Source organism: Crinia signifera, chromosome 1 (assembly GCF_055691185.1).
Source record: "Crinia signifera chromosome 1, ASM5569118v1, whole genome shotgun sequence".
Classification (NCBI taxonomy): Eukaryota; Metazoa; Chordata; class Amphibia; order Anura; family Myobatrachidae; genus Crinia; species Crinia signifera.
The window spans coordinates 72,869,338-72,896,339 of NC_139217.1; the positions used below are offsets into that span (position 1 = coordinate 72,869,338).

At 42.8% G+C, this 27,002-nt stretch overlaps 1 protein-coding gene across 1 annotated transcript in view; it reads left to right on the forward strand.

Moving 5' to 3' along the window:
- Window positions 1-27,002, forward strand: part of LOC146041984 (uncharacterized) — a 179,940-nt gene that overhangs the window by 83,413 nt on the left and 69,525 nt on the right. The window contains exons 8-12 of the mRNA XM_083161909.1: window positions 1,943-2,085; window positions 5,683-5,798; window positions 19,441-19,581; window positions 20,840-21,037; window positions 22,738-22,884. Of these exons, the coding sequence (XP_083018035.1) occupies window positions 1,943-2,085; window positions 5,683-5,798; window positions 19,441-19,581; window positions 20,840-21,037; window positions 22,738-22,884 (745 nt within the window). The remainder of the gene's footprint in view (window positions 1-1,942; window positions 2,086-5,682; window positions 5,799-19,440; window positions 19,582-20,839; window positions 21,038-22,737; window positions 22,885-27,002) is intronic.

The window sequence follows — 27,002 nt, forward strand, 5'->3', positions numbered from 1 at the left end:
ATGGAGTCTTGAGGTGTGGCAGTTTAAAACCAGGTGAAAGCCAGCCACAGAACCTGTGTAATTAATATGTGTCCCGGATTAAAGGGATGAGTTGGTCACCCTAGCGCTGGCGGACGCCGGCGGAGAGGGGATCATGCAGGCAATGGCGGAGAGGCGCTTCACCTGTCTGAGATGCTTGTGCAGTGTGGAGTTGATTTTATAAAGTGTGGCGAGCGCAGCGAGCCACCGAGCCCGAAGCGTGGCGAGCACAGTGAGCACCGCGAGGGGATGCGGATTACATGTAAAGTAATCTGCGTCAGCTCGCCACGCTTCGGGCCCGGTGGCTCGCTGCGCTCGCCACAATTTATAAAATCAACTCCACACTGACGTGGATAGTGGAGGTAGGAAAAGGTTGGGTGGACGCGTAACGCATGCGCTCGACATGCTTCGGGCTGGCGTGGATAGTGGGGGTGTTTCAGGAACAAATTCACACCTGCCATATGATACATCTGAGACAGTAATGACGACATGTGTTAACTGGTAACTGGATTTTAGTTAATAATAAAGAAGAAGTACAATAATATCAAAATTATCAAGAAGAAAGAAAATAATAAAACAGTTATTCTTCACATTGTGCATTCACGCAAACTGAAGCTGAAGTGGATGCAGTTGTGTCTGCATCTGTGTCGTCTGCTTTGTCAGCCTTTGGGAGTAGAGTTAGGGCATAAAGAATACGTTGGAAAGCGTTTTCTGTGCCGGCAGTTTTTCGTCAAATGAATTCCTGGAGATAGGAGTCCAGATTCTGGCGCGCAGTGCCCCTTTGCCTTTTGTTACACCACTTACACAATCCCCAAAGGCGTTTTAATATTTTTGGTGTGAACCCCAGTGTCCGGATCAATGAAATTATAGCGGTGGTTCACCCGTGCATGGTGGCACCCTGCCTGCTCCAGCTGTTCGGTGTTATATGCACTCCAGCAATCCGAATATATAGTTGTCCCCGGTTTGATGTATTTGTTGATGGCGGCCATCTGGGTGCTGGCGTCACGTCTTTCCACAGGTGTTATGAAACACTCACCAGGGTCTCTGGAAATGCCTCCAAACAGCCACTGTTGAGGCAGCATGCGTCCCACATGACTTTTCCTCTGGACAAAGAGGCTTTTGTCCACCTCAACTATTTTTCCTGGGCCACCAATACGGCGTTGGGGCTGCAACATCAGATCCATGGATTGTTATACTGCACGGTGGTTTTTATCTAAATGAAGAGATGACAAAATGTGATGGTTAACTCCTCCGCCCAACAAAACACGAAGCGTATAAGCGTTATGAACGTGAGATGGCATCCATAAAACCACTGTGCGGCCCGAACACTGACCTTTTCGACGCAGCTTTTTATGTGGTAGCGCCACATCCGCTCCTTCACATTGAGTCTCATTGGATGGCCATTTGGACATATCTTGGTCTCAGGGAGAAAGTGATGAAGCTGAAAGAAATTCACTGACTCCTCTGTCTGTGTCAGATTAAATATGGTTAATTTGTCGGCAGCCATCATAACTGGTACAATGTACTGCTGACTGACTATGCTGACCGCGGGAACAGTACGCTGGCTCTAACAGGGACGCTGGCTACGCTAAGCGGCCGCAGGAACACTATGCTGATTCTGACTAACTACGCTGGCCGCGGGAACACTACGCTGATTCTGACAGGGACGCTATGCTGTCTACGTAACTGCCGCCATGAAACTACACAAGGACCGTTGTTTTATATTCAACTATGAAATTTGTAAATTATGTTTACTTGTCCTTTAACCACATGCTTGGCAGATGTGACCACACCAGGTTGGCCTTTCCCTGACATGGTCAGTTCTGATGCTATACAAGCAAAACTATGACTATTATAGATCGCAAGAGAAATGTAGAATTTTTATAAAGTGTTGATCTCTATAAACAATTTGCTTTATATGCAGAAAAGGTTGTACAAACAGCTGTGATTCCATGACCAAATGTGTTCTGCATCTGAGATATGGAGCCTCCTTCCAAGCCAGAGTGGAATATTTCGATGAGAAGGAATTACAGAATCAGTTGTATGAGCTGGTATTACTGGGAAATGGTAAGGAGGTGCAGTACAGAATTAAAGAAACTTATATATAGATATAGTCTTGCTTAATCTTTTATAATCAAATAAGTTAAATTCAAATACATTAAATTAGTATATCCAATCCATAGTTAATAGCTAACAATAGAAAAAAGGAAACCTTAGTGTGCATACTTATATACCCTATGACCGACTCAAATTTCCACGTAAGGCAGCCATTGTGTAAAAAATGTCGTTATTAGCATTATCCTGAGTTATAGACCTATACAGTTGTGCTCATGTTTACATACCCTAGCAGAATTTGTGATTTTCTGCCCATTTCTGGTTGTTTTTCCCTGAGAATAAAAAAGAAGACTCTGGGCCTTATTTTGGTTCATTCTTTCTGACAAAATCCTTCTTAGATGGACAAAACCATGTGCACTGCAGGGGGGGCAGATGTAACATGTGCAGAGAGAATTAGATTTGGGTGAGTAATTTTGTTTCTGTGCAGGGTAAATACTGACTGCTTTATTTCTACACTGCAATATAGATCTCACTTTGAAGTAAAACCCCACCCAAATTTAATTCTCTCTGCACATGTTACATCTGCCCCACCTGCAGTGCACATGGTTTTGCCCATCTAAGAAGGATTTTGTCAGAAAGAATGAACCAAAATAAGGCCCTCTGTGTGGGAACACTCTTGTGTGTCAGAGAATGAGATGGTATAAATCTGATGTTTAAATTAAACGTTCTTTTTATTAGATATGCATTAAAATCCGTATAAGCAGTCCATGTCATCAACACACAAAAAAATAACAGATAAGAAAAAATGCTGCAGAAATATATATATATATATATATATATATATATATATGTATATATATATATATATATATATATATATAGTAGGGTGTAGGCGGCTGCACTCACGGCGAAATAAATAAATCAAGCAACTACAGATGGAAGCTTAACGTTTCAATTCTCTAATGGAATTTTCATCAGAAGCCTGATGAAAATTCCAATAGAGAATTGAAATGTTAAGCTTCCATCTGTAGTTGCTTGATTTATTTATTTCGCCGTGAGTGCCGCCGCCTACACCCTACTACCTATCCGGAATACCCTGGAGGGCACCTGGCTCATCGCTACTATCTGGAGGGGAGAGGGCCGATATCTGACTTTGTGTATATATATATATATATATATATATATATATATATATATATACAAAGGTGCTTAAAGCCGGCACTCCCAATGGCAAGGTGCCCCGGGTGCCTTCCAAATGATGTGTAGAGTAGGAAAAACAGGCGTCACTCCTGGGGTCTTTTCAAATAGTTGATTTTATAGGTCAAACAAGAAATCAATACATGCTCATCGCTGCCGGCAGCGATGAGCATGTATTGATTTCTTGTTTGACCTATAAAATCAACTATTTGAAAAGACCCCAGGAGTGACGCCTGTTTTTCCTACTCTATATATATATATATATATATATATATATATATATATATATATATATATATATATATATATATATATATATATCTTAGTGAGCTGTATGCAAAGATTTCTATGATGGGCCAGTGTAATTTATATCATGACCTTCGTTTCCCCTATCCTTGTCATCTCACTATTTGGGAGAATATATATATTTTAAATCATAGGTTGCTTTTTGTAAAAAAAAAACAACACGAACAGTAAAAGGAGCCAATACCTGTGTGTATTGCAAAGTGAATACATTTGAGATAGTGGTTGAGTGCTGGTCAGTATCACATATGTATGGATATAGAACAAGAATATAGCAGAACAGAACCTTCACCTCTGCTGTTCTCCTGCCTTACCCTTGGGTATATGAGAGGATAACTCACAGGTACCAGGTATGAAAGGATAGACGCAGCGGGAGGTATCAAGCTATGGAATTAGTAGCAATGGGTCCCTGGTGCACACTTGTGGAAGGAGGCAAAGGCACACTTGGGAAGTACGGCAGAGGTGCAATCAATAGGGGGTAAGGCAGAGGCACATTTGGTGAGGGCTGGGAGGGGTAGATATGCTTTTGAGGGGGATGGGGGACAGTTTTGCACTTAGACAGGGCTAGGATAGAGGCACACTTGGGGAGCGAAGCAGGGGCACTCTTGGGAGGAGGGGCAGAAGCACACTTAGGAGTAAGGGAAAGGCACACTTAGAGAAGGCTGGGCAGAAGCACACTTGGAGAGGGCTGGGGCAGAAGCACACTTGGAGAGGGTTGGGGCAGAGGCACAATTAGAGAGAGGCAGATGCACACTTGGAGAGGGGGCAGAGGCACACTTGGGTAGAAAGGCAGAGGCACACTTGTGTAGACAGGCAGAGGCACACTTAGTTGGGGCAGAGGTACAGTTGGGAAACTTGTGGAAGGCACATGCACAGGGCCAGGGGTTACATAAGGGTTCCAGCTGTTGTTGAACTACATACAACAACATCTGGAGGGCCGAAGGTTCCCCATCCCTGGGTTCCATGCTCAGGGCCAGGGGTTCCATGCTCAGGGCCAGGGGTTCCATGCTTAGGGCCAGGGGTTACATGCTCAGGGCCAGGGGTTACATGCTCAGGGCCAGGGGTTTCATGGTTTTTGCCAGGGGTTACATGCTTTTTGCCATGGGTTACATGCCAGAGGGAGTGAGAATACAGTGGGGAAGGAGGGGGTGAGCTGACGGGGTAAGCTGATGGGGGGGGGGGGGCAGAGGAGTGCAGGGAAAAGGAGTGAGAGGGGGTGAGGTGACAAAGGAAAGAGCTGAGGGGACCGAAAGGGGGTGAGGTTAGAGGGAATGAGCTGATAAGAAGTGAGCTAAAGGGACAAGAGGGAGTGATTTGACAGCAGTGAGAGGGGATGAACTGGCGAGGGTGCAAGGTGATGGCGGCGAGAGGGGGTGAGGTGGCGGTGGGTTACAGGGGGGTGAGGTGACAGGTGGAACTGGAGAGGGTGGGGAGAAGGCGGATCTTGTTCTTACCATGATCAGCCCGTCTCCCGTTCACAGGCATCCTGGATCTCCTACTCCCTGGCTGCCACTCGTCTACTTTCCTGCTCTGCTTCCGCTGCTGCTGCTTTCCTGTTCCACGGCCACTAGTCTCCTGTGCCTCAGGTGTTGGAGGCTGCTGCTTGGCTGCTCTGTGGTCCCCAGCCACTGCTGCTTTCCCATTCCCCAGGTGCTGGCCGCCACTGCTCTTCGTCATCGTCAGATGCTGCTCTGCTTGGCCGAGGCGGCTCTCCTGCTCCTCGGTTCTCACAATCACAGCAGCCATTTAAGATGCATGAAGCAGGCTCACGAGACAATCGGAGCTTTTGTAGTTCAGGAGCCGCCACTGACTGATTGGTTGGCGAGCTCCGATTGGCTTATGGACAGTGCCAAATTTGAAATGTAATGGCGCTGTCCGTGTCCTTCATTGCTGCCGTCGGTGTGCCCTGACCACTGCGGCGCCTTAATGGTAGGGGTAAGGTGAGCGGACGGAGGCGGAACCATTCCCAACCACTCCACTCACTTTAACCCCTGTATATGAGTCATTATGCTCCTAGATTTTTTGTTTGGTAGAAGTTTCCATACTTTTCGTTCCCACAAAAACAAATTATCATGGAAAATGGTAGAATAATTAAAATCTTGTTTACAGAATCTGGTGTAACAAGACCTAATATTGAGTATGAAGAGATGAAGGAGAGATCACGTATATCACTGAAGGCCAGATTTGCCATTCTGACAGACCGTGTTCCCCCTGAATACGATGAGGTATTTTATCTATATTACATACATACAGGATAAAAATTATTGGTACTTGTTTCCTAGCACGGCCACACCGATGTTGATCGGGTCGGTCGCATCGATCGCATCGCATGCGACCAAATCGCATTCGATGCGACCGACAAGATGGTCCCGATTTTTACATTGATTGAAACGTGAATAGGGTCCCTGGGACCCTATTTTACATTGGATTCAATGTAAAAGTCTCCCCAGACCCCAATTTTAACCCCCTCAACGGCACACCACGATTGACGCCAACCCGAAGCGTGGCGGTACGCGTCCTCTGACCTTTTCATACCCATACTATCCATGTCGGGGTGGAGTTGAGAATATAAAGTGTGGCGAGCGCAGCGAGCCACCGAGCCCGAAGCGTGGCGAGCGGACACGTATAACTTCACAGGTATACACGTCCCCTCGCGGGGCTCGCTGCGCTTCGGGTTGGCGTCAATCGTGGGGTGACGTTCACAATGAGAAATACATATACAATGAGAAATGGGCCACATTGGCCCATTGTTAGCTATGTAAAATGTGCTTAATCGCGTCCATCGCATCTTGTGCCATTATAATGGCACAAGACCGACGCGATGAACGCGATTACAATGTTAAAAATATTTTACCATTGAACCCTATGGGAAAATCGGGTGCATCGCATCGGTCGATGCCTCCCCCCCATCGGCGATCGCTGTGATTGGCTGTTCAATGTGAACAGCCAATCGCAGCGTTTTCCTGTGTTACCGGCGAATATGACGCTCGGTAACACAGGTGTCAATCACCGCCGGGTGTGAGGGGGCATGAGGGGGTCACCGGTGATGACGACACCTCACCCCACCTGCCCCCAAGGCTGTGATTGGTCCGTCGGACCGACGGACCAATCACAGCCATGGCGCGTCATTTAAACTAACGGTGACTGCGCTGCAGACGCCATTCCGGTCTGGAATTGCGTGCAGAGCGGTCACCGGCCAATCTGTCGTGCTATACATACCTGAACCTTGCCTGATACTTACCTGATCACCGCTGGTAGCGTGCTGCCAGCAGCTGGATGCTTCCTGGATCTTGTGACTTCCTGTTTGCTGCTGCTGCAGTGTCATAGAGTCACAGATAGTGATAGATAGTGAGAGATAGTGACAGAGAGTGATAGAGAGTGCTATATTTTGTGTCTGCTGCACCCCCTTTTGTGCTGATCACTATATCTGTGCTGATCAGCAACTTTTTGGGGGTGCAGAGGTTTTTTTTATATATATATACCTGTCAGTTGCACCAAAGGTTGTGCTGCCTGTGCAACTGACTGCTGCCCCCCCCCTGCTGCCCCCCCTTTTGTGCTGATCAGTTTAAATTAATTAACTGATCAGCAACTTTTTGGGGGTCCAGGGTTTTTTTTTTTATATATATACCTGTCAGTTGCACCAAAGGTTGTGCTGCCTGTGCAACTGACTGCTGCCCCCCCTGCTGCCCCCCCTTTTGTGCTGATCAGTTTAAATTAATTAACTGATCAGCAACTACTAGATTGTAAGCTCCTCCGAGTAGGGCCCTCTTCCCTCCTGTTGTCAAAGCCCACTTCTCTTCACATTTCACTCACAGCTCTCCTTTACTCCAACACTCAGTGACCATCTTCATCTGCATACTCCTCTCCATCATTGGCCTCAAGCCTCTAGTTGTTTGTTGATTGAGTCCTCACTACTTATATCCAAGCTGTAATGTGTATTGATCTGTGGCGCTCTTTATTTGTACTGTATTTTTGTTATTTATTCAATGTTATGCCAAGTTTTGTTTCCCTGTATTGTTCCTTTGTACGGCGCTGCGAAACACTTGTGGCGCCTTATAAATAAAATTATAATAATAATAATAATAACTTTTTGGGGGTCCAGGTTTTTTTTATATATATATACCCTGTCAGGTTGCACCCACAGTTGTGTGCCTGCTGCCCCTCACTGCTAATCAGTGTTGCATCACTGATCTGCAGGTTTTTTTTTTTGGAGAGTGCAGTGGGGTTTTGTTTTTACACCCACGTTGCTCTCCAACGTACATCACTGAACAGCATTTTTGGCACAGGGTTGATATAATTTTTTTTCTGCAGTTTTTTTAAATTCTTTTTTTTTTGGAGAGTGCTGTGGTTTATTTTTTTTTAAATTGTTTTTACACCCACGTTGCTTTTGTGGGTGTCCTGTGGCCGCTGATCAGTGACGTACATCACTGAACAGCATTTTTGGCACAGGGTTGATATAATTTTTTTTCTGCAGTTTTTTTAAATTGTTTTTTTTTTGGAGAGTGCTGTGGTTTATTTTTTTTTAAATTGTTTTTACACCCACGTTGCTTTTGTGGGTGTCCTGTTGCCTTTGAGCGCTGTTCAGTGACGGACGTTACTGACCAACATCTGTGCTCAATTTTTGGCGCAGGACCTTTTTTTTTTTTTTTTTTAACCCCTTCAATTTGTTTTTTTTTATTGGGATCAAATTCCTGTATAAAGTTTTTTTTTTTCTACACTACATACACACTACACACTACATACCCCCCGTTTTGAAATAAAGTTTGTACCCCCCCTACACTATACACGTGTTGAAACATTACACTTACAGAAACACAAAAATAAAAATGGCATCCCAAATGTCATCCCAAATGTCATCCCAGTCATCCAGAAGAATGTATTCAGCGGAGGAGGCATATGCCATGCTTATAAAATATAAACTACAACAATCGGGCGCGATATTGTTATTACTTTATTTAAACTCCACTACTCTTTTACTAGACCAAATGACATTGGTTACATATAAACTATTAAGGCTGCTCCCAAAGGCAATTCTGGATATTGCCATTTAAAGATATAAAAATTAATTGAATTATAAGAGAGAAAATTAATTGGCTTTATATAAACACTAAAATTAATCTAATTCAAAAGAGAGCGCCACACACCTGAACATATATCTTAGAAAATTCATATAAAATTTATTTATAAAAAAGAGAAAAAAACATACATTGAAGACACAAATACAATCACAAAATACAATATCACGGATATAATTAACCCAATTGGGAATGCAATAAAAATATATATTAACCACTTAGTCATAGGTTATTAATAAACCCAGCTCTTAGACAATTCCCTGCATATGAAAAATAAAATATCCATCAATTGTAATTTCCGAGGAAATATACATATAAGTGGGATCAATTAGGAAGGTGATCCTTTCAAGTCTTTGAAAACTTATCCTTTATTTGAGGAAGATGTGCACATCTAGAAAGTTTTAATAGACCATTCTTTGTTGCCAAAGGGCTTCTCAGGAGAAAAGGTTGCGCTTATTGTATATACTTTGAGACCAGTACCTCTCTGATGTTACGGGTACTCACATACAGTCCCTGCGGTAGCCTTCTGTGCCGGGGTGCTTCAACCCGCCTGGCTCCAGCTGTAATCAGCGAGCCGATGATGTATTTGGTGTGGCGGGGAGCACCTTCACTGACCTTAGATTTTGTATAGGTCCACAGTGTCGGGCTTTCCGAGTAGGCAGGTAGTTGTAAATCAGCTGTAATTGCCGCTTTGGAAAATGTCTCGATCTCTGTATTGCGCCGTCTCCTGAATTGCAAAAAGGATCTCAGCAGGTAAGAGGAGGGTTTAGAAGTAGTAAATAACGATCCTTTTTTATAAATAAATTTTATATGAATTTTCGAAGATATATGTTCAGGTGTGTGGCGCTCTCTTTTGAATTAGATTAATTTTAGTGTTTATATAAAGCCAATTAATTTTCTCTCTTATAATTCAATTAATTTTTATATGCCATGCTTGCCTCTGACTCTGACACAGCCAGTGATGCAAGCGGGGAATTTGAAGGATTCGTCTTAAGCTCCTCTTCCTCCTCTGGTGATGAGGGACCCCCTCAAAGACGCCCCCGTAGAGCAGCTGAGACCCCCCCCCCAATAATTGATCTCGTATGGACCCCACCACCAGACAATTTTGAGCCCCAGGTTCCTGAGTTTTTGGCCATGCCAGGAATCCAATTTGATTCCACAGGTCTCAGAGAAATTGACTTTTTCAAATTATTTTTCTCTGATGATTTTATAAATTTAATGGTGGACCAAAGTAATTTATATACCCAGCAGTTTATTGCTCAAAACCCCACGTCATCATTTGCTAGGTGGACCCCTGTAGATGCAGTAGAGATGATGACGTTTTGGGGTCCTGTGTTACATATGGGCATAGTAAAAAAGCCAGAAATTAGGCAATATTGGAGTACAGATGTTCTGTACAGCACCCCATTTTACCGTATGGCCATGACTCGGACTCGTTTTGAGACAATCCTTAAATTTTTACATTACACCGATAATGCACAGTGCCCACCCAGAGATGATCCCACCTTTGACCGGCTATTCAAAGTCAGGCCGGTCATTGATCATTTCAGTGCCAAATTTGCAGAGATGTACATCCCTGAAAAATTTATTTGTATCGACGAGTCCCTTATACATTTTAAAGGAAGGGTTAAATTCCGCCAGTACCTTCCCAATAAGAGGGCAAGGTATGGCATAAAAATGTATAAGCTGTGTGAAAGCACCTCAGGGTACACCCACAGGTTTAGGGTATATGAAGGGAAGGATTCAACAATTGAACCGCCAGAATGCCCCCCTCCCTCGTAGGTGTTAGTGGAAAAATTGTCTGGGATTTAGTGCACCCCTTCCTGGATAAAGGTTATCACCTCTATGTGGATAACTTTTACATTAGCATCCCCCTGTTTAAGGCCCTTGGTTCAAGAGGTACAGCAGCTTGCGGTACTGTGCGCAAGAACCAAAAACGCACATTGCCCAAGTACTGAGAAGGGGTGAAAGCAGGCCACAATCCACCGAAAATATGTTGTTGGTCAAATATAAGGACAAGAGGGATGTCCTTATACTGACAACAATTCATGGAGACAGTACCACCTCCGTCCCTGTACGAGGTACCAGTACCCACACCTCAAAACCTAATTGTATCCTAGATTACAATAAGTACATGGGCGGAGTGGATCTTTCAGATCAGGTACTGAAGCCGTACAGTCCCCTGCGGAAAACAAAAATCTGGTACAAGAAGCTGGCCGTGTATATCATCCAGATGGCACTGTATAACGCTTACGTGCTATTCCGTTCTACCAGCCAGAGGGGGACATTTATGCACTTTCAAGAGGAAGTCATAAAGGGCCTAATATTTGGGAACCAGCAGGCAGAGGGCCCCAGTACTTCTAGTACTTGCCCCCGTATTGTACCAGGGCAGCATTTTCCTAATGAAATCCCCTCCACTGCAAAAAAGGGCAGGACACAAAAAAGGTGCAAAGTTTGCTATAAACAGGGAATAAGAAAGGATACTATTTTTCACTGTGAAACTTGCCCCGACAAACCCGGCCTATGTATAAAGGAGTGTTTTAAAATATACCACACATCTATGGATTATTAGGTTCATCATTTCACCGTGCTTCGGGGGTCTTGCTAATGCCACATAGCACCCACCATTCATTCCACCAGAATCTGAGCTGCAAAATCCAAAAATCACTCCTTCCCTTCTGAGTCCTGCCATGCACCCAACTGGTATTTTTTTCTGGTCACATATGAGGCATTGCCATACTCGGGAGAAATTGGGGCACAGATTTTGGGGTGCTTTTTCTCCTTCATACCTTATGAAAATGAAAAATTTTGAGCCAGAACTGCATTTTTGTGTAAAAAATGTAATTTTTCATTTGCACAGTCAGTTGTATCAAAATTGGTGAAACCCCTGGGGGTTTGAAATGTACACTATACCCCTAGATGAATTCTCTGAGGGGTGTAGTTTGCAAAATGGGGTCACTTGTGGGGGGGTTCCACTGTATTGGTGCTTTGGGGGTCTTGCTAATGCGACATAGCACCCACCAACATTCCACCAGAATCTGAGCTGCAAAATCCAAAAATCACTCCTTCCCTTCTGAGTCCTGCCATGCACCCAAATGGTATTTTTTGGTCACATGTGAGGCATTGCCGTACTCGGGAGAAATTGGGGCACAGATTTTGGGGTGCTTTGTCTCCTTCATTCCTTGTGAAAATGAAAAATTTTGAGCCAGAACTGCATTTTTGTATAAAAAAAAATAATTTTTCATTTTCACTGCCCAGTTGTACCACAATTGGTGAAACCCCTGGGGGTTTGAAATGTACACTATACCCCTAGTTGAATTCCCTGAGGGGTGTAGTTTGCAAAATTGTGTCACTTGTGGGGGGGTTCCACTGTATTGGTGCTTCGGGGGTCTTGCTAATGCGACATAGCACCCACCAACATTCCACCAGAATCTGAGCTGCAAAATCCAAAAATCACTCCTTCCCTTCTGAGTCCTGCCATGCACCCAAATGGTATTTTTTGGTCACATGTGAGGCATTGCCGTACTCGGGAGAAATTGGGGCACAGATTTTGGGGTGCTTTTTCTCCTTCATACCTTATGAAAATGAAAAATTTTGAGCCAGAACTGCATTTTTGTGTAAAAAATGTAATTTTTCATTTGCACAGTCAGTTGTATCAAAATTGGTGAAACCCCTGGGGGTTTGAAATGTACACTATACCCCTAGATGAATTCCCTGAGGGGTGTAGTTTGCAAAATGGGGTCACTTGTGGGGGGGTTCCACTGTATTGGTGCTTTGGGGGTCTTGCTAATGCGACATAGCACCCACCAACATTCCACCAGAATCTGAGCTGCAAAATCCAAAAATCACTCCTTCCCTTCTGAGTCCTGCCATGCACCCAAATGGTATTTTTTGGTCACATGTGAGGCATTGCCGTACTCGGGAGAAATTGGGGCACAGATTTTGGGGTGCTTTGTCTCCTTCATTCCTTGTGAAAATGAAAAATTTTGAGCCAGAACTGCATTTTTGTGTAAAAAAAATAATTTTTCATTTTCACTGCCCAGTTGTACCACAATTGGTGAAACCCCTGGGGGTTTGAAATGTACACTATACCCCTAGTTGAATTCCCTGAGGGGTGTAGTTTGCAAAATGGGGTCACTTGTGGGGGGGTTCCACTGTATTGGTGCTTCGGGGGTCTTGCTAATGCGACATAGCACCCACCAACATTCCACCAGAATCTGAGCTGCAAAATCCAAAAATCACTCCTTCCCTTCTGAGTCCTGCCATGCACCCAAATGGTATTTTTTGGTCACATGTGAGGCATTGCCGTACTCGGGAGAAATTGGGGCACAGATTTTGGGGTGCTTTGTCTCCTTCATTCCTTGTGAAAATGAAAAATTTTGAGCCAGCATTGTATGGGTCCTTTGATTACTGTGGAACAACGTCTAAATGGCCAAGGGTATTTGAGTGTTATCGCAGATCAAGTACATCCTGTTATGTTAATGGTGTACCCTGCCGGAAATAGATACTTCCAGCAGGACAATGCTCTCTGTCATAAAGCTGGCATTGTCCACAGATGGTTTGAAGAGCACGACAGAGACTTTACCTTGCTTAGTTGGCCTGCACAATCACCAGATCTCAATCCAATTGAGAATCTGTGGGATGAGATCAAACGGGCCATCAGGCAGCTGGATCCAGTACCATCAAATCTTAAGGAATTGGAAATTGCAGTTCATCGCATATGGTCTCAAATTACTCATACCACCTACCAACATGCCCAGAAGAATCCATGCAGTATTAAGGGCAAAAGGTGGTCCAACATTGTATTGAGGGGTGGTCATAATAATTTGGCCACTCAGTGTGTGTGTGTATATATATATATATATATATATATATATATATATATATATATATATATATATATATATATATATATATATGTATATATATGTCTAGTGTCTGTGTATCACCAAAACACTGCCATCTGTTGGGCAGCAATTGAAACTACATCTCTTTCTCTCTCTCACACTAGCTACCTTACTAGCTTTCGAAGCATTTGCTTTGAGCAGGCTTATTTGTATTTATATATTTATTATACACAATATTAAACTGGCACTCTATCCCTCTTGTAAACGAGCTGTGCCATGGTGCCTTTCCAAGAATCTAAGGGCTGGATGCATAAATTCTAGGTATAACGGCGGCACTCACTGGTCTTTTAATGCAGAATGGAATAAGGCGCCAGACTACAACTTCAATTAACATTTCAGTTAATTATTGAAACTTTTGTTAGGATACAGAATAAAGAGCAAGCAGTACCTGCATATATACCCGCCAAGTGAAAAAGGACCCACTGCGTGCAGCACTGCCACCCGGGGTGAGTGATGATGTCATTACCCACGACTCGCTCCCCTGAGGTGTGTGGGATGGCAGAGATTGGTTGCTAAGCAATGGTGATAGACATAACAAAATAACCATCACCTAAAAACACACATGTCACAGGGCACATCTCGCAAATACCAATGATCAACAGGAATTAAGCATAAATAACACTGCTATTATTATACCAGCCAATTGTTATAATAATAGCAATGCCGAGAAGTGTACAGGGAAGGAGACACGGAGGAATATTTGTAAAGTACTGTACATCAACTTTAGACATCACAGCCGTATAATAACAAGAGTGTATCACTTGAGCTGCCAGAGTAAACATAGTGAATACAAAGCAAATTAAAATTGGCAAGAATGTATAACTTGAGCTTCCTGCATAACCATGGTGAGTATTCTAAAGGTTACCTCATCAAGGCCGAGTACATAGTGTACCCAAACTTAGCAACGACTTAATGTAACCAAGGATCTACCCTGTTTAGGCCAAAAATGGCTAGAGACAGGTATGCAGGTTAAATAATCATTATGCATGTAGCTGCATCACTGTAAGTCGAAACATAATTATACTGTACATGTAGTTGCAATGGCGGAAAGTGCCAAAGAGTGACCTAGGCCCTTATTCTAGTTCACTCTTAGAGGCAAATTCCTTCTCAGATGGACAAAACCATGTGCACTGCAGGTGGGGCAGATGTAACATGTGCAGATAGAGTTAGATTTGGGTGGGGTTTTTCTTCAAAGTGAGATCTATATTGCAGTGTAAAAATAAACCAGTCAGTATTTTCACTGCACAGAAACAAAATAACTCACCCAAATCTAATTCTATCTGCACCTATTACATCTGCCCCTCTGTAGTGCACATGGTTTTGTCCATCTGAGAAGGAATTTGCATCTAAAAGTGAACTAGAATAAGGCCCCTAATGTCTGCATCAGTCAGACAGAGAATTACTTAGAGCTATGTGGGCCAAGATGTCATCATGCATCAGCTTCTCAGACTCAAGAAAGAAATAACCTAAATGGAAAATAAGCTTCTCTTTATGCAACAATATATCTCATTGTCTAAACCAGTGGTTCCCAAACTGTGCCGTGGCAGCCTGGGGTGCCTCAAGACACTTGCAGGGGTGCCTTGGCTTGCTGGTTCAGGAACATTTCAAATAATTTTTGGTCAACATAATAGAAAAAAAAAAACAGTGTTTGAGACTGACAATCATAAAATATGTAGACAACCAGAAGCAAGTCTTGTTCCTCACCACATAATTGAACTTAAGGACATATAAACTCAATCTACTTAATTTAATATTATTTTTATAAATTTATTAATAAGAAACATTTGGTCTAGGGGTGCTGTGAGCATAATTCTTATACTCTAGGGCAGTGGTTCCCAACCTGGGGTACTAGTACCCCTGGGGTACTTTGCATACCAGTTGGGGTACTTCAAAATAATATTGGTAATGGCGGAAGATGAAAAAAAAGTATTTTGATGGCAGAAGAAGAGCCATTGCCATGGAGAAGAACCATGGGCCTTATTTTAGTTCACTCTTTCTGACAAAATCCTTCTTAGATGGACAAAACCATGTGCACTGCAGGGGGGGCAGATGTAACATGTGCAGAGAGAATTAGATTTGGGTGAGTAATTTTGTTTCTGTGCAGGGTAAATACTGGCTGCTTTATTTTTACACTGCAATATAGATCTCACTTTGAAGTAAAACCCCACCCAAATCTAATTCTCTCTGCACAAGTTACATCTGCCTCACCTGCAGTGCACATGGTTTTGTCCATCTAAGAAGAAATTTGTCAGAAAGAGTGAACCAAAATAAGGCCCCATGTTTTGTCACTTACGGTTCTGTCTTCAGCGTCATCAGCATCATCAGAGTCTCCTGGTGCTTTTGCCTGACTAGTAATCCACGGGGAGCTTCCCATGCTGCCCCCAGACATCAGCAATAATCTGCCCTGTGCGTATACAGGTGGAGGAACAGTGGCATTAATTCTACAGGTGTTAGTGGGAACCCTGGAGAGCGACCAGACATGGAAGGGAACGATTCCTGTCCGTTACTCCTTAGTATAGGCTCACTTCCTCTCCACTCGTAAGTACTGTCTATATTTCAAATTGAGAGGAGGGGGTACTCTTCACTGAAAAGCCTAATAAAGGGGTACGGGAGAGAAAAAAGGTTGGGAACCACTGCTCTAGGGTGCCGTGATTCAAACAAGTTTGGGAACCACTGGTCTAAACGGAATACAGGCTGAGTATCCCTTATCCAAATATCCGTTATCCAAATTATTTTTTTTTGCTAAAAAGCACTACTGGGGACATTTTTAACAGCACTACTGAGGACATGTTATGTAACTGGCACTACTGGGGACATTTTTAACAGCACTACTGAGGACATGATATGTAACTGGCACTACTGGGAACATATGTAACAGCACTACTGCGGACATGATATGTAACTGGTACTACTGGGGACATCTGTAACCGCACTACTGGGGACATGATATGTAACTGGCACTAAATTTGTGCAAGAAAATATATTTTTTGTCATATTAGGTAATGATTATTTTGTAATGTTTATCACCATTGGTTAGCAACCAATCTGCCATTCCACACACCCCAGGGGAGCGAGTCGTGGGTAATGACATCATCACTCACCCCGGGTGGCAGTGCAGCACCGATACACACACAGAATGTGGCCCCCTGTCCCCTTCCCCATTGAAATGTAATTTTTGATAGGTACTAGCTTAAAAAATCAGCGTTACCAGCGGTTGCAGGTTTTCACTGGAACGCTGAGCCAGAGACGGGCTGTGCAGCATCTTCACCACTCTCTGACTCCAGAGCAAGACTGCAGACTGACGGCGTCTCACCACAAGCGCCCCATTCCTTCCCCGTCTATCTGCTCATAGCAGTCCACACCATACGAGAAATGTGCACTTGCTCTCCATACCTGGAATACTGTATTGTTCGTATGTTTAAAGTGACAAACTTTCAAATGTTTCTCAGCATCTCACTTAACCATTGAGGTGGTTATACTGGGCTTAATTTCCAATTTGTCCTTTGTGTCACCCAAGCCATTGGGGATCGATGGTGTATCATTGGGAATACATTATACTCATAAGACCCATAGAGATAAGAAATTGCTGAGGCAACCCAATCATTCTACATAACTATCTCACATACAGTTATTCGAGTAACGCTTCCCATTGATGGTTAAAGAACCTCTGTTGTCAGGGGAAGAAAACACAGTGGGGCCCCTCTGTGTGAGGATTTAAAATCCTTATTAAACTCACAGTGTCTGTGTCTTATATGTTTTGTGTGCATGTGTGTCAATACTTTGCTACTTTTTAAATATTTTCCAATAAAGGTTACATTTTATTAGAACTTCCTTTTGAGTGCACCACACCGCGACATTCTTCTCTCTCCCCAGTCTCTGCCCACTTAATTGCCAAGCACTCTTGCTCTACAGTTGAATACTTGCAGCTAAGGTAGAGTATTGGCTTCTCCTCTCCATCTACCTTCTGGGTAAGGAGTGCCCCTAATCCTGTACTAGAGGCACCGTCTGCAACACTAACTGTTTTGTAAAATCAGGAGCTTGCAAGACAGACTCGGTACAGAAATCTTGTCTTAAATCTTACCAAGAGGTTTCCACTGATCTAGACCATGTTATTTTGTCTGGAGACTGTTTTTTAAGATATCCTGATTTGGGTTGATGCCCACACCCAGCTGCCATGGGAATCCCCTCTGAAGCATGTGCGCTGACACAACCATTCTCATGTGAGCGTTTAACCATAGAATAATTTTTTTCCCAATGCGCAAATACAGACTTTTATTTGGCTCAGAAATGTGACATCAGCTGCCCACCTTGTGCAGGCTTCACCACGCCTGCATTCGCATGGGGACGTGCAGCGTTTTTCTGGGCACAAATGCAACTTACATTTGGGTTTAGAGTTAGACCAAGTAAGAACCGCTTCTACCTTACTAGGGTGAGGTTTAACCTGTCCATTTCCCACAATGTACCCCAAATACTTGGCTTCCACCATACCAGTGCACATTTCTCAGGGTTGGCGGTAAACCCATGTGCCCGTAAAGACTTTAAAAATACCACTATCTTTGGTAGGTGCGACACTGTCAGAGCTGAAAATAACAATGTCTTCTAAATATGCAGTTGCATATTCCCTGTTGGGCCGCAGCAACTTATTCATAGCTCTTTGGAAGGTTGCTGGAGCACCATGTACTGGAATAAGCCCTCGGTGGTAGAGAAGGCTGTGTTTGCCTTAGCAGCTTCCGTCAAATCTGCCAATAACCTTTTGTGAAATCAAGAGTGGTAAGATACTGACTCTTGGCTAAATTTTCTACCAACTCATCAACCCGGTGGCATAGGGTACGAATCAAAGCGAGAAACTTGATTCAATTAACAGAAGTCATTGCAGAATCTTAAAGCACCCGAAGGCTTAGGTACCAAGACAATGGGGTTATTCCACTCGCTGGTTGATTCCTCTATGACCCCCATCTGGTCGACAGACAATCATAAGGCTGACATGAGTTTTTCAGATTTTTTGAGTGTAAATATCGACAACTGTCAACATGGACCATCAATTAGTGTAACGCTTATCCTTCTATAGCTCACATCGGTCACCATGCTTCAGGAAAGGTGCCTTGCTAGGATGGGCCATCTATGCCAACATGGATGGTGAAGTATGAAAAAGTCCAAAAAATGTTAAAAAATGTGGCAAAATTATGTTGACCTTTTGAATGTAGAAATTTTGATTGTCGACCTTTTTGACCCCGTCAAACTTCTAACCCTTTTGACCTATAGCATGTTAACCTTTTGCGGTCGACCTAATGACTGTCTCTCTAGACACATTAGATCTATCAACCGGATACAAGTATTAGGATTATAAATAAAATCCTATGGTTTTCCAGCTTCAATTTTCCTCTTGGCCATATATAATACCTGATGATACCTTTCCTTATAGTAGTTTATTCTCTACTCTTCTAATCACAAGGCATAAGGTACTTTCTGTGCTGACTTGATACTAGGGTGGCCAATCCCGGGACCGGGATCGGCAGGGTCCCAGGATTTGGCCCCAAAATTGCTGGGATTTCATTCCCGGGATTGTAGTTTCCAATCCCGGGATTGTAGTTTCCAATCCCGGGATTTTGGGATTAGACTGCGCATGCGGAAGTAAATGTGCAGGATGGGCAGTTTGTTGGGGGGCAGGACTCTTTTTTTTTTTTTTTTTTTTTTTAGGGAGGCCAATCCGAGGAATTCCGGGATTGAGCATTTTTCAATCCCAAATCCCTGGATTGAAAAAATGCCCCGGGATTGGCATCCCTACTTGATACTGACGGATTGATAATGTGATAGTAAGCATATTATACAGGCCATGAATTATTTATAGTGAATGCAAGATGTATATTTGCTGTTTTATTGTGCAGGAAACATTACGCAATGTTCTAAGATCAATCACTTGTCCTGAAGACATTAAACTCAGTAACCAGGTGATGGCGTTTGCAGGAAGAACCAAGCTATATGTTGGAAAGGGAATCAAACCAGCAGAAGATCGACTGGCTCTTCAGGTAAGATACCTAGAGATGTATGCTCACTTACAGTAATGAATAAGTGCCTGGAGCTATGTATGGCTTGTGTTGAAGCCCCACAAGGGTGAATTGCAAGCTAAATTCACCCTCTGGGGCTTCACCACATGTTGTAATACTATACTGTAGCTCTGACACAGTGGAGCAGTGAGGTTGTGAACATTAACCACAGGCTTACTGTGCAAGGAAATTGTCAAATAATTGAATAGCACTAGGTGTAAACCCTGGAGCTGCAGCCACTTAGTAAGAGAACCAAAAATAAACAATAGTTAATACTGAGCGCTCTTCATGTGTTGCTCTCTTAGAGCTGCTGCTTATGATGGAAGGGTCAATCCCTTACTATTTGGAACCAAGTAAAAAAAGAAAAGAGACAAAGCAGTGCTTAAATAATGGGGCGTAAAAACGTCAATAATAATAATTATAAGAACTATTTTTAATATCCTAGTAAAAGCAATTTCATATAATAAAAATAAGAACCATGTGCAATCATTTATTAGACCCATTCGGAAAAGATTTAACCTGCACTGTACCAAAGCAGCATTCCCAAATCGGTGGAGTCCACAAGGCAATAGATGTCCTGGGTGTCGCTGGAGGGAAAGGTTCTAATGGTGGATTTTAAGGGACCAAACACCTCACAAGTTGTACGACTATATCTCCAGATGAAATAGGCCAAAGACATCCAGACGGTGGGACCAGGTGGTCAGATGAATAAGCAGGTGGGGATCCAAAGTGAATGGCACAGGTCCAGGTTTGCCCCAACGCGTTTTGCTGAGTTCTATTGCCTTATGGACTCCACCGATTTGAGACTACTGCTTTGGTACAGTGCAGGTTAAAACTTCCAACTGGGTCCAATAATTGATTGCACATGGTTCTGATTTTTATTATATAAAATTGCTTTTAGTAAGATATAAAAAATAGCTATTATTATTATTGATTCACTTGTTATGCACCATTGTTTGAGTGCTGCTTTCTTCTCAAAGCCACAGCTGCAACGCTGAACATGTAGTGTGTGTGTATGTTTGGGTATGTGTGGGGGATCAATAGGCACATTTAAATATAGAAGTTACTTTGTATGTGTTTTGGATGAATCATATGTTAGAGCATGCTGTATGTGATTCATATGAATGCGGTAGCAGATGGAGAGGGACAGCGGATGTTAGTGCATCCCACCCATAATGTCAGCTACCAACCTAACTAATCAAACCTCTAAAATGCTCTGTCAATATATTTTATTACATAGAAACTCCTGACTGAATATATGTCATTAATCGGAGAAGATGCAAATACCATGATGAGACAAAAATTAGCTGCACTGAAACGTATTGTAGTCTACGTGCCTAGCCGACTGTTGTATGGTGGAATAGAAATTTTGGAAATGCCGGGAATAAATGACAGTGATCCGTTGGCGATGAGCTTTATACAGGATGCACTGGACACAGTAAGTTCTGTTTGTTTACTCTCATTTATTATAACATGAGAACAGAGATAGTGAAAGGATATTGGTCAATACAAAATTGTCAACATGATGAATGTCAATAAAATATCCTACACCCACCATAAACACCATTCTATTGTTAGATGATGTTTCAAGATCCTGACCAGAACCCTTCCACTAAAGGTCCGTACACACTGAGCGTTTTTCGCCCGTTTCCACAATTTTCTCTGGGGTGGACGGCTTTCCATAGCAAGACGCTATGGAAAGCCTCCCACTCTGTTTCTCATCTGCTGGTAATACCAGCAGATGTGCAGCCGGGCCAGCAATGAAGCAGGAGCGCGCATCAGCGCTCAATGCTTCCCCGTAAACACTGGGCGGCTTTCAAGCTAAAAGTCACACAGTGTGTATGGGCCTTTACAGATACTTTTGGGATTGAGATATCAGTCTAGCCAAGGTTCTATCTAAACCTCAAGTTCTTATTTCCATGTAGAGTGGAAGTTACAGATGAGTTCTTTGTAAGTTTTGTTAAAATTGCACAAAAGATCCCTCTGTCACCAATACCACAGTATTGGTAGTGTCATCAGGGTCAGATTAAAGGGGGGCACAGGGGGTCATTACCCCTGGGCCCCCCTGTGATTGGCATGTATTTAAAAAAAAAAAGTTTTTGTGCATGGGAGTGGGGTAGTGCTGCAGCTTCACCTATCTGCCAATGTGACAATTATTAAAGGTGCTGAGCATCAGGAGCCAAGGCACACTGACTGCACAAGTGTGCAGTGCATTACTGGGAGTTGACTAAGTCCCATGAGACTAGGAGGTCAGAGGCTGAGAGACTTATGCTGAGCTCTGATTGGTGGAGTACACCACATGCTTCTCAGGCCCATGGAGGACAGCAGCAGCGGCCTCATCATGGGAGGGTTTGTAATCAGAGGCAGGCTTTTCATGTGGTGTATATGTGCGTATGTATATATATATATGTATATATGTGTGTATATATATATATATATATATATATATATATACAGTATCCTCCCATGCAATTTGTGGCCAGTAATGGCAAGTAGGAGGGTGCCCCTCTGTCTAAAGTGCCCCGGGCCCCCCAAAGGCTTAATCCAGCACTGAGTGTCCTACAAAGAGAATGAAGACTAATCATCATTGCTGCCTATGCAGCTGAATGACAATGCAATTATAAAAGTGGAAAACCATGTCATACCATATTATGTATGTCACAGATCAATGCATTATATGTATGACATGATTTTTCCACATTTAAGGAAATGTAATAGCATAATTTCTATTATATATATTCTATATTGTAAATGAGAGACTATTCTATTTCCCCAGCCTCTGAGAGTGCAGCCACCCTCACATAGCAATGTCTTTTCTTACTGTCACCTAGCTGGGTTTTGGGGTGAGGTTTTGATCCTGCTGCACTTCATTTGTTAGCACGTTGTTCCAAACTAGTACCCTGGCATTTTAGTGCTGGTTCTATCTTGGACCACAAGTGTCCACCAGGAGTTGTCATCACATTAGATTTCCAGGATTTAGACATGCTCACAGTACAAAGGCAGCATAAGCAAGAGCTCTTAGATTTTATGAAAGCTTGAACTTGATAAACTTTAAAAAAATATCTTTTTATATCTTTTTGTATAAACAAACAGAATGGACTTGAATGTACCCTGATTTGTGCCCACCATCTACTGTAGGTCGATGTTGTCTTCGTCCTGTCAGAGTTTGGATTCAAGTTAGCCGGACAAGAACTTAAAGACACCCTGAAAAACAGCCGATTCATTAAAAATTGGATAAAGAACCCTCAAGAGTACAAACTGATGTTTCTTGCCTATTCTGAAAAGGTGTGACATGTTTTAGGCAGATTTTAATTTCAAACAATAGGTAATAAGTTAACATTGGTTGTAAACTCCAATTTTCAGTGAAGCTATATATCCCATATGAATCTACTACATAACAGTTACTGGATGATAGAAGGTTATAATCATTGAACAGAACATATATATATATATATATATATATATATATATATATATATATATATATATCTGGAAAAGATTGGTGCGGGCGCTCCAATAGTGCAAATTACCACTTTTAAAATCAAGGGTTTTTATTGAAGGTACAAATCACAAACAGAGGATGGGGTCACGTACCACATGTAGCTGCTCACAATTGCCACGATTTGGACAGCATGAATAATAAGTGCACAGCACTTCTCAGGTTGGAGAGGTTACACTCCTTCTCTCTGGCTCCACGATCTCAGCGATGCTAGGCCACGCCCCTATGCGTTTCGTCACAGAGGACTGCGTCAGAGGGCTGGCCTAGCATTGCTCAGTCTCCTCTTTAATACCCTCTGCACAGGTGTCTTTAATTGGCATTAGCAGATCACATCTACTCCAGCCTACTGATTACTCCAAGTTGGCAATCCAGGTGCATACCTCTTTAACACTGTGCAAAGTGCATTGCATATAAACATAACAACATGTCCTTACAAAATAAAATTCACACTGGAAAGACTACATTAAAAAAATATCATTATAAAACCGATACATATAATGTTATAATGAATGTGCGGAATACATTAGCATAACAATAATATAACAATATAACACTAGCGAGATAATTAGACCTTTGCATATTCTGTCGAAATGTCTGCACATAATATCAATCACAGACATATATTCCATAAAATGTATATACCCTTTTTCTTTTCAGAGGATAAATACTAATGATAATAATAAAATAACCGCATTTTAAACATATATATATCCTCAACAGAATATATTCTAAACAGTCATTTCTGAAATCATTTTAAAATCACTTTAAAAATAATTTTAAAAAGGGGGTAATTTCCATCCCTTCATTTAATCCTATAGGGGACATGGCATCTAACATAAAGATCCAATAGGATTCCCTTTTTAACAATAAAATGTCTCTATTGCCCCTCTTATATCAAGTTTCACGTGTTCAAGACCCATAAATTTCATTCCTGCAGGATTCCGTGCCTGACATTTCGCAAAATGTCGTGGGACACTATGCGTGGTGACACCATTCTTTATATTCCGACAGTGTTCTAGTATTCTTGTTTTTAACATTCTTTTTGTTTGACCGACATATCTTTTCCCGCAAGCACAAATAAGCAGGTAGATTACATATGTTGTCATACATATAAAGTGTTTTATTATCTTTACCTTCTAGTTTCTTTACATTTTTCATAGAATGTGGGCACATTTTGCATTTCCCACATTGAAAGAAACCTTTTGGTGCAGGCATATGATAAACTGTGTTGACCATAGGTGTTGCTTCTATCTGCAACAGGCTGGGTGCGAGTCGACTTTTCAAAGTCTTAGCTCTTTTAAAAATCAATTCTGGTCTCACACCAACTGTTTCACTTAAAATGGGGTCCATCTTAATTATTGGCCAATGCTTAGTCAGTATTTTTCTGATGTTGTCACTTTTAACATTATACTGTGTAACAAATGGGCAGAAGAATTCCTTCTTATTTGCAAGATTTACCTTTGGTATATACTTTATTAATTCCTTTCTTTCTAATTCTCTGCACTTGGTAACAGCCATTTGGATTACATTTTCTGGGTACCCCTTTTCTCTAAACCGAGTGCAGTAAATGCCTACTTGGCTATTAAATATTTCCAAGCTGCTGCAGTTGCGACGCAGCAGCTGCGAATAAGGAAGATTGTTTTTCCATTTACTTAGGTGACAACTCTTAGTCCAAGTAATTATTCAAATCAACGGTCTTGAAAAAAGTCGATGTTTCTATAGAGAAATCCTTAGTTATCAGATCTTCTATTGTTTTAATGCTGAGATCTAGGAATTCTACCTTATGGGTCTCAAATTTAAAGGTGAACGACATGTTGTAATAATTCTTATGTATATGTTGTACGAATTCTGTAAATTGGGCTTCTGTTCCTGACCAGATTAATATCAAATCATCGATATATCTCTTATACACAGTTATCAGGTGGGAGAAGGGATTGTTAAAAATACATTCTGTTTCCCATTCCCCCAAATACAGATACTACATAACAGTTACTGGATGATAGAAGGTTATAATCATTGAACAGAACATATATATATATATATATATATATATATATATATATATATATATATATAGTATAGTATAGTAGGGAATCCATTGTGCTTCAATACTGTTTACGGTCTTCAACACTAAAAACAGATATAAGGAACCCCTGAAGAAGTCTTTTCAAGATGAAACGCATAGGGTATCAAATCCAGCACCTACAGGGTGGATCAGTCTATCGAAGAATTCTCCCAGGAATGGGTATCTCTTTGCTAGGGGACAAATATTTGGTTTTAATACAATGTATTGTATTTGACTATTGAATTGTATCCCAAATGAATTGTGACACATATTGTTAGTGACTGAATTTTACACTAACATCCCCCCCCCCCCCTGTCACTACAAGGCCGCTTAGGGGACGAAAAGACTAAGGGAAGTGAGTGAAAAATAGGGTGTCGGGGAAAGAGAGAAAAAAAGTGGGGCAAGAAAGAGCGGGGAAGAGGGGTGGTCAGGGAGAAAAAGAAGGCTTCATGGGAAAAAAGGGAATGAAAGAAAGAGGAGAGAGACAGAGAGAGGGGGCGTCAGAGAGAGAGTGTGTGGAGGGAACAAGAGAGCTGGGCTTGCGGGAATGAGAGAGAGAGAATGTCAGGGAGGGAAAGAGAAAGAGAGGAGAAAGACAGAATAAGAGTTTCATAAAGAGGAAGAGAGAAAAGATGTTAGGGAATGAGAGAGAGAGAAGATGTCAGAAAGGGAGAGAGAGGATCAGAGAGAAAGACTTAGACCATCTAGTAGAGAGAGGAAGCGACTGTCCAAGGGAAAGTGTGTCAGTGAGAGGAGGAGAGAGAGACCATTTCAGGAGGATAGAGTGGGAGGAAGAGAGTGTCAGAGATACAGAGAATAGTCAGGTTGGGAGTGTATGGGTGGCTTAGACTTGCAAATGGATGGGGGGGCTGGGGGAAGACTGACAGAACATCATACAGGAGCATAGACAGATGGACAGGGGCAAAGAAATGTGGGAAAAGAACAACATATGGGGGCACAGACTGACAATGGGCTGGGGTGGGGGTAAAGACGGACATTTATAAAGATGGAATATATAGAAAGATGGGTGGTGGGCATAGACAGATGGACTGACGGGGGAATAGGTGACAGGGACAGAGCACCACACTGGCGCACAAACTGACAAGACAGATGAGGGGGATAGACTCATGGACAGAGCAGCATATGAGGGTACAGAATGACAGGTGGGCAGCATAGTCAGAGGGAACGGGGGATGGAAAGATGAACAAGCACAGCACCATTTTAGGGGACAGAATGACAGATGCATTGGATCTGCCAACAACAGTCTACACCTTCCTCTCCTTGATGGTGTGGCTCGGGGAAGTGGCAGCAGCAGCTCCTCCTCTATCCAGGGAGCGGCTCCTCTTCCCGATTTCCCCCACCACCTCGGAGAAGCTCTGGGCAGCAGCAGGGGGTCCTTTCTCCCTCCTCCTCCGAGCAACATGGGCGGCAGCAGTGGTACATCTCTCCTTTTCACCGCCCGACTGAAATGGAGTGGCTTTAGTAGTTGCCCATCCTCTCTCCCTCCCCCTCCACAGAGCAGCAGCTAGGGAGGTGCCTGCATCGATCACACAGAGCGGCTCCGGGGAAGTATTGGGCCCTCTCCTCCCTATCACCACAGCGCACGGAACACCTCCATGTAGCAGCATCTGGTTCTCTCCCCCCCCACACGTGTCATCATCACTGAGTGCCTCCGGCTCTGTCCGTACAGAGGCAGCGCCAGTGGCTCCTCTTTCCCTCTCACACCCTCCCTCCAGCATCACCTTCCATGCAGCGGCCCTGCATCCATACCATCGTCACAGTAACGCTGGCCCCATCACAATTCTAAAGGGTGCAGAGGATGCCTGCTGGGCCCTTGGG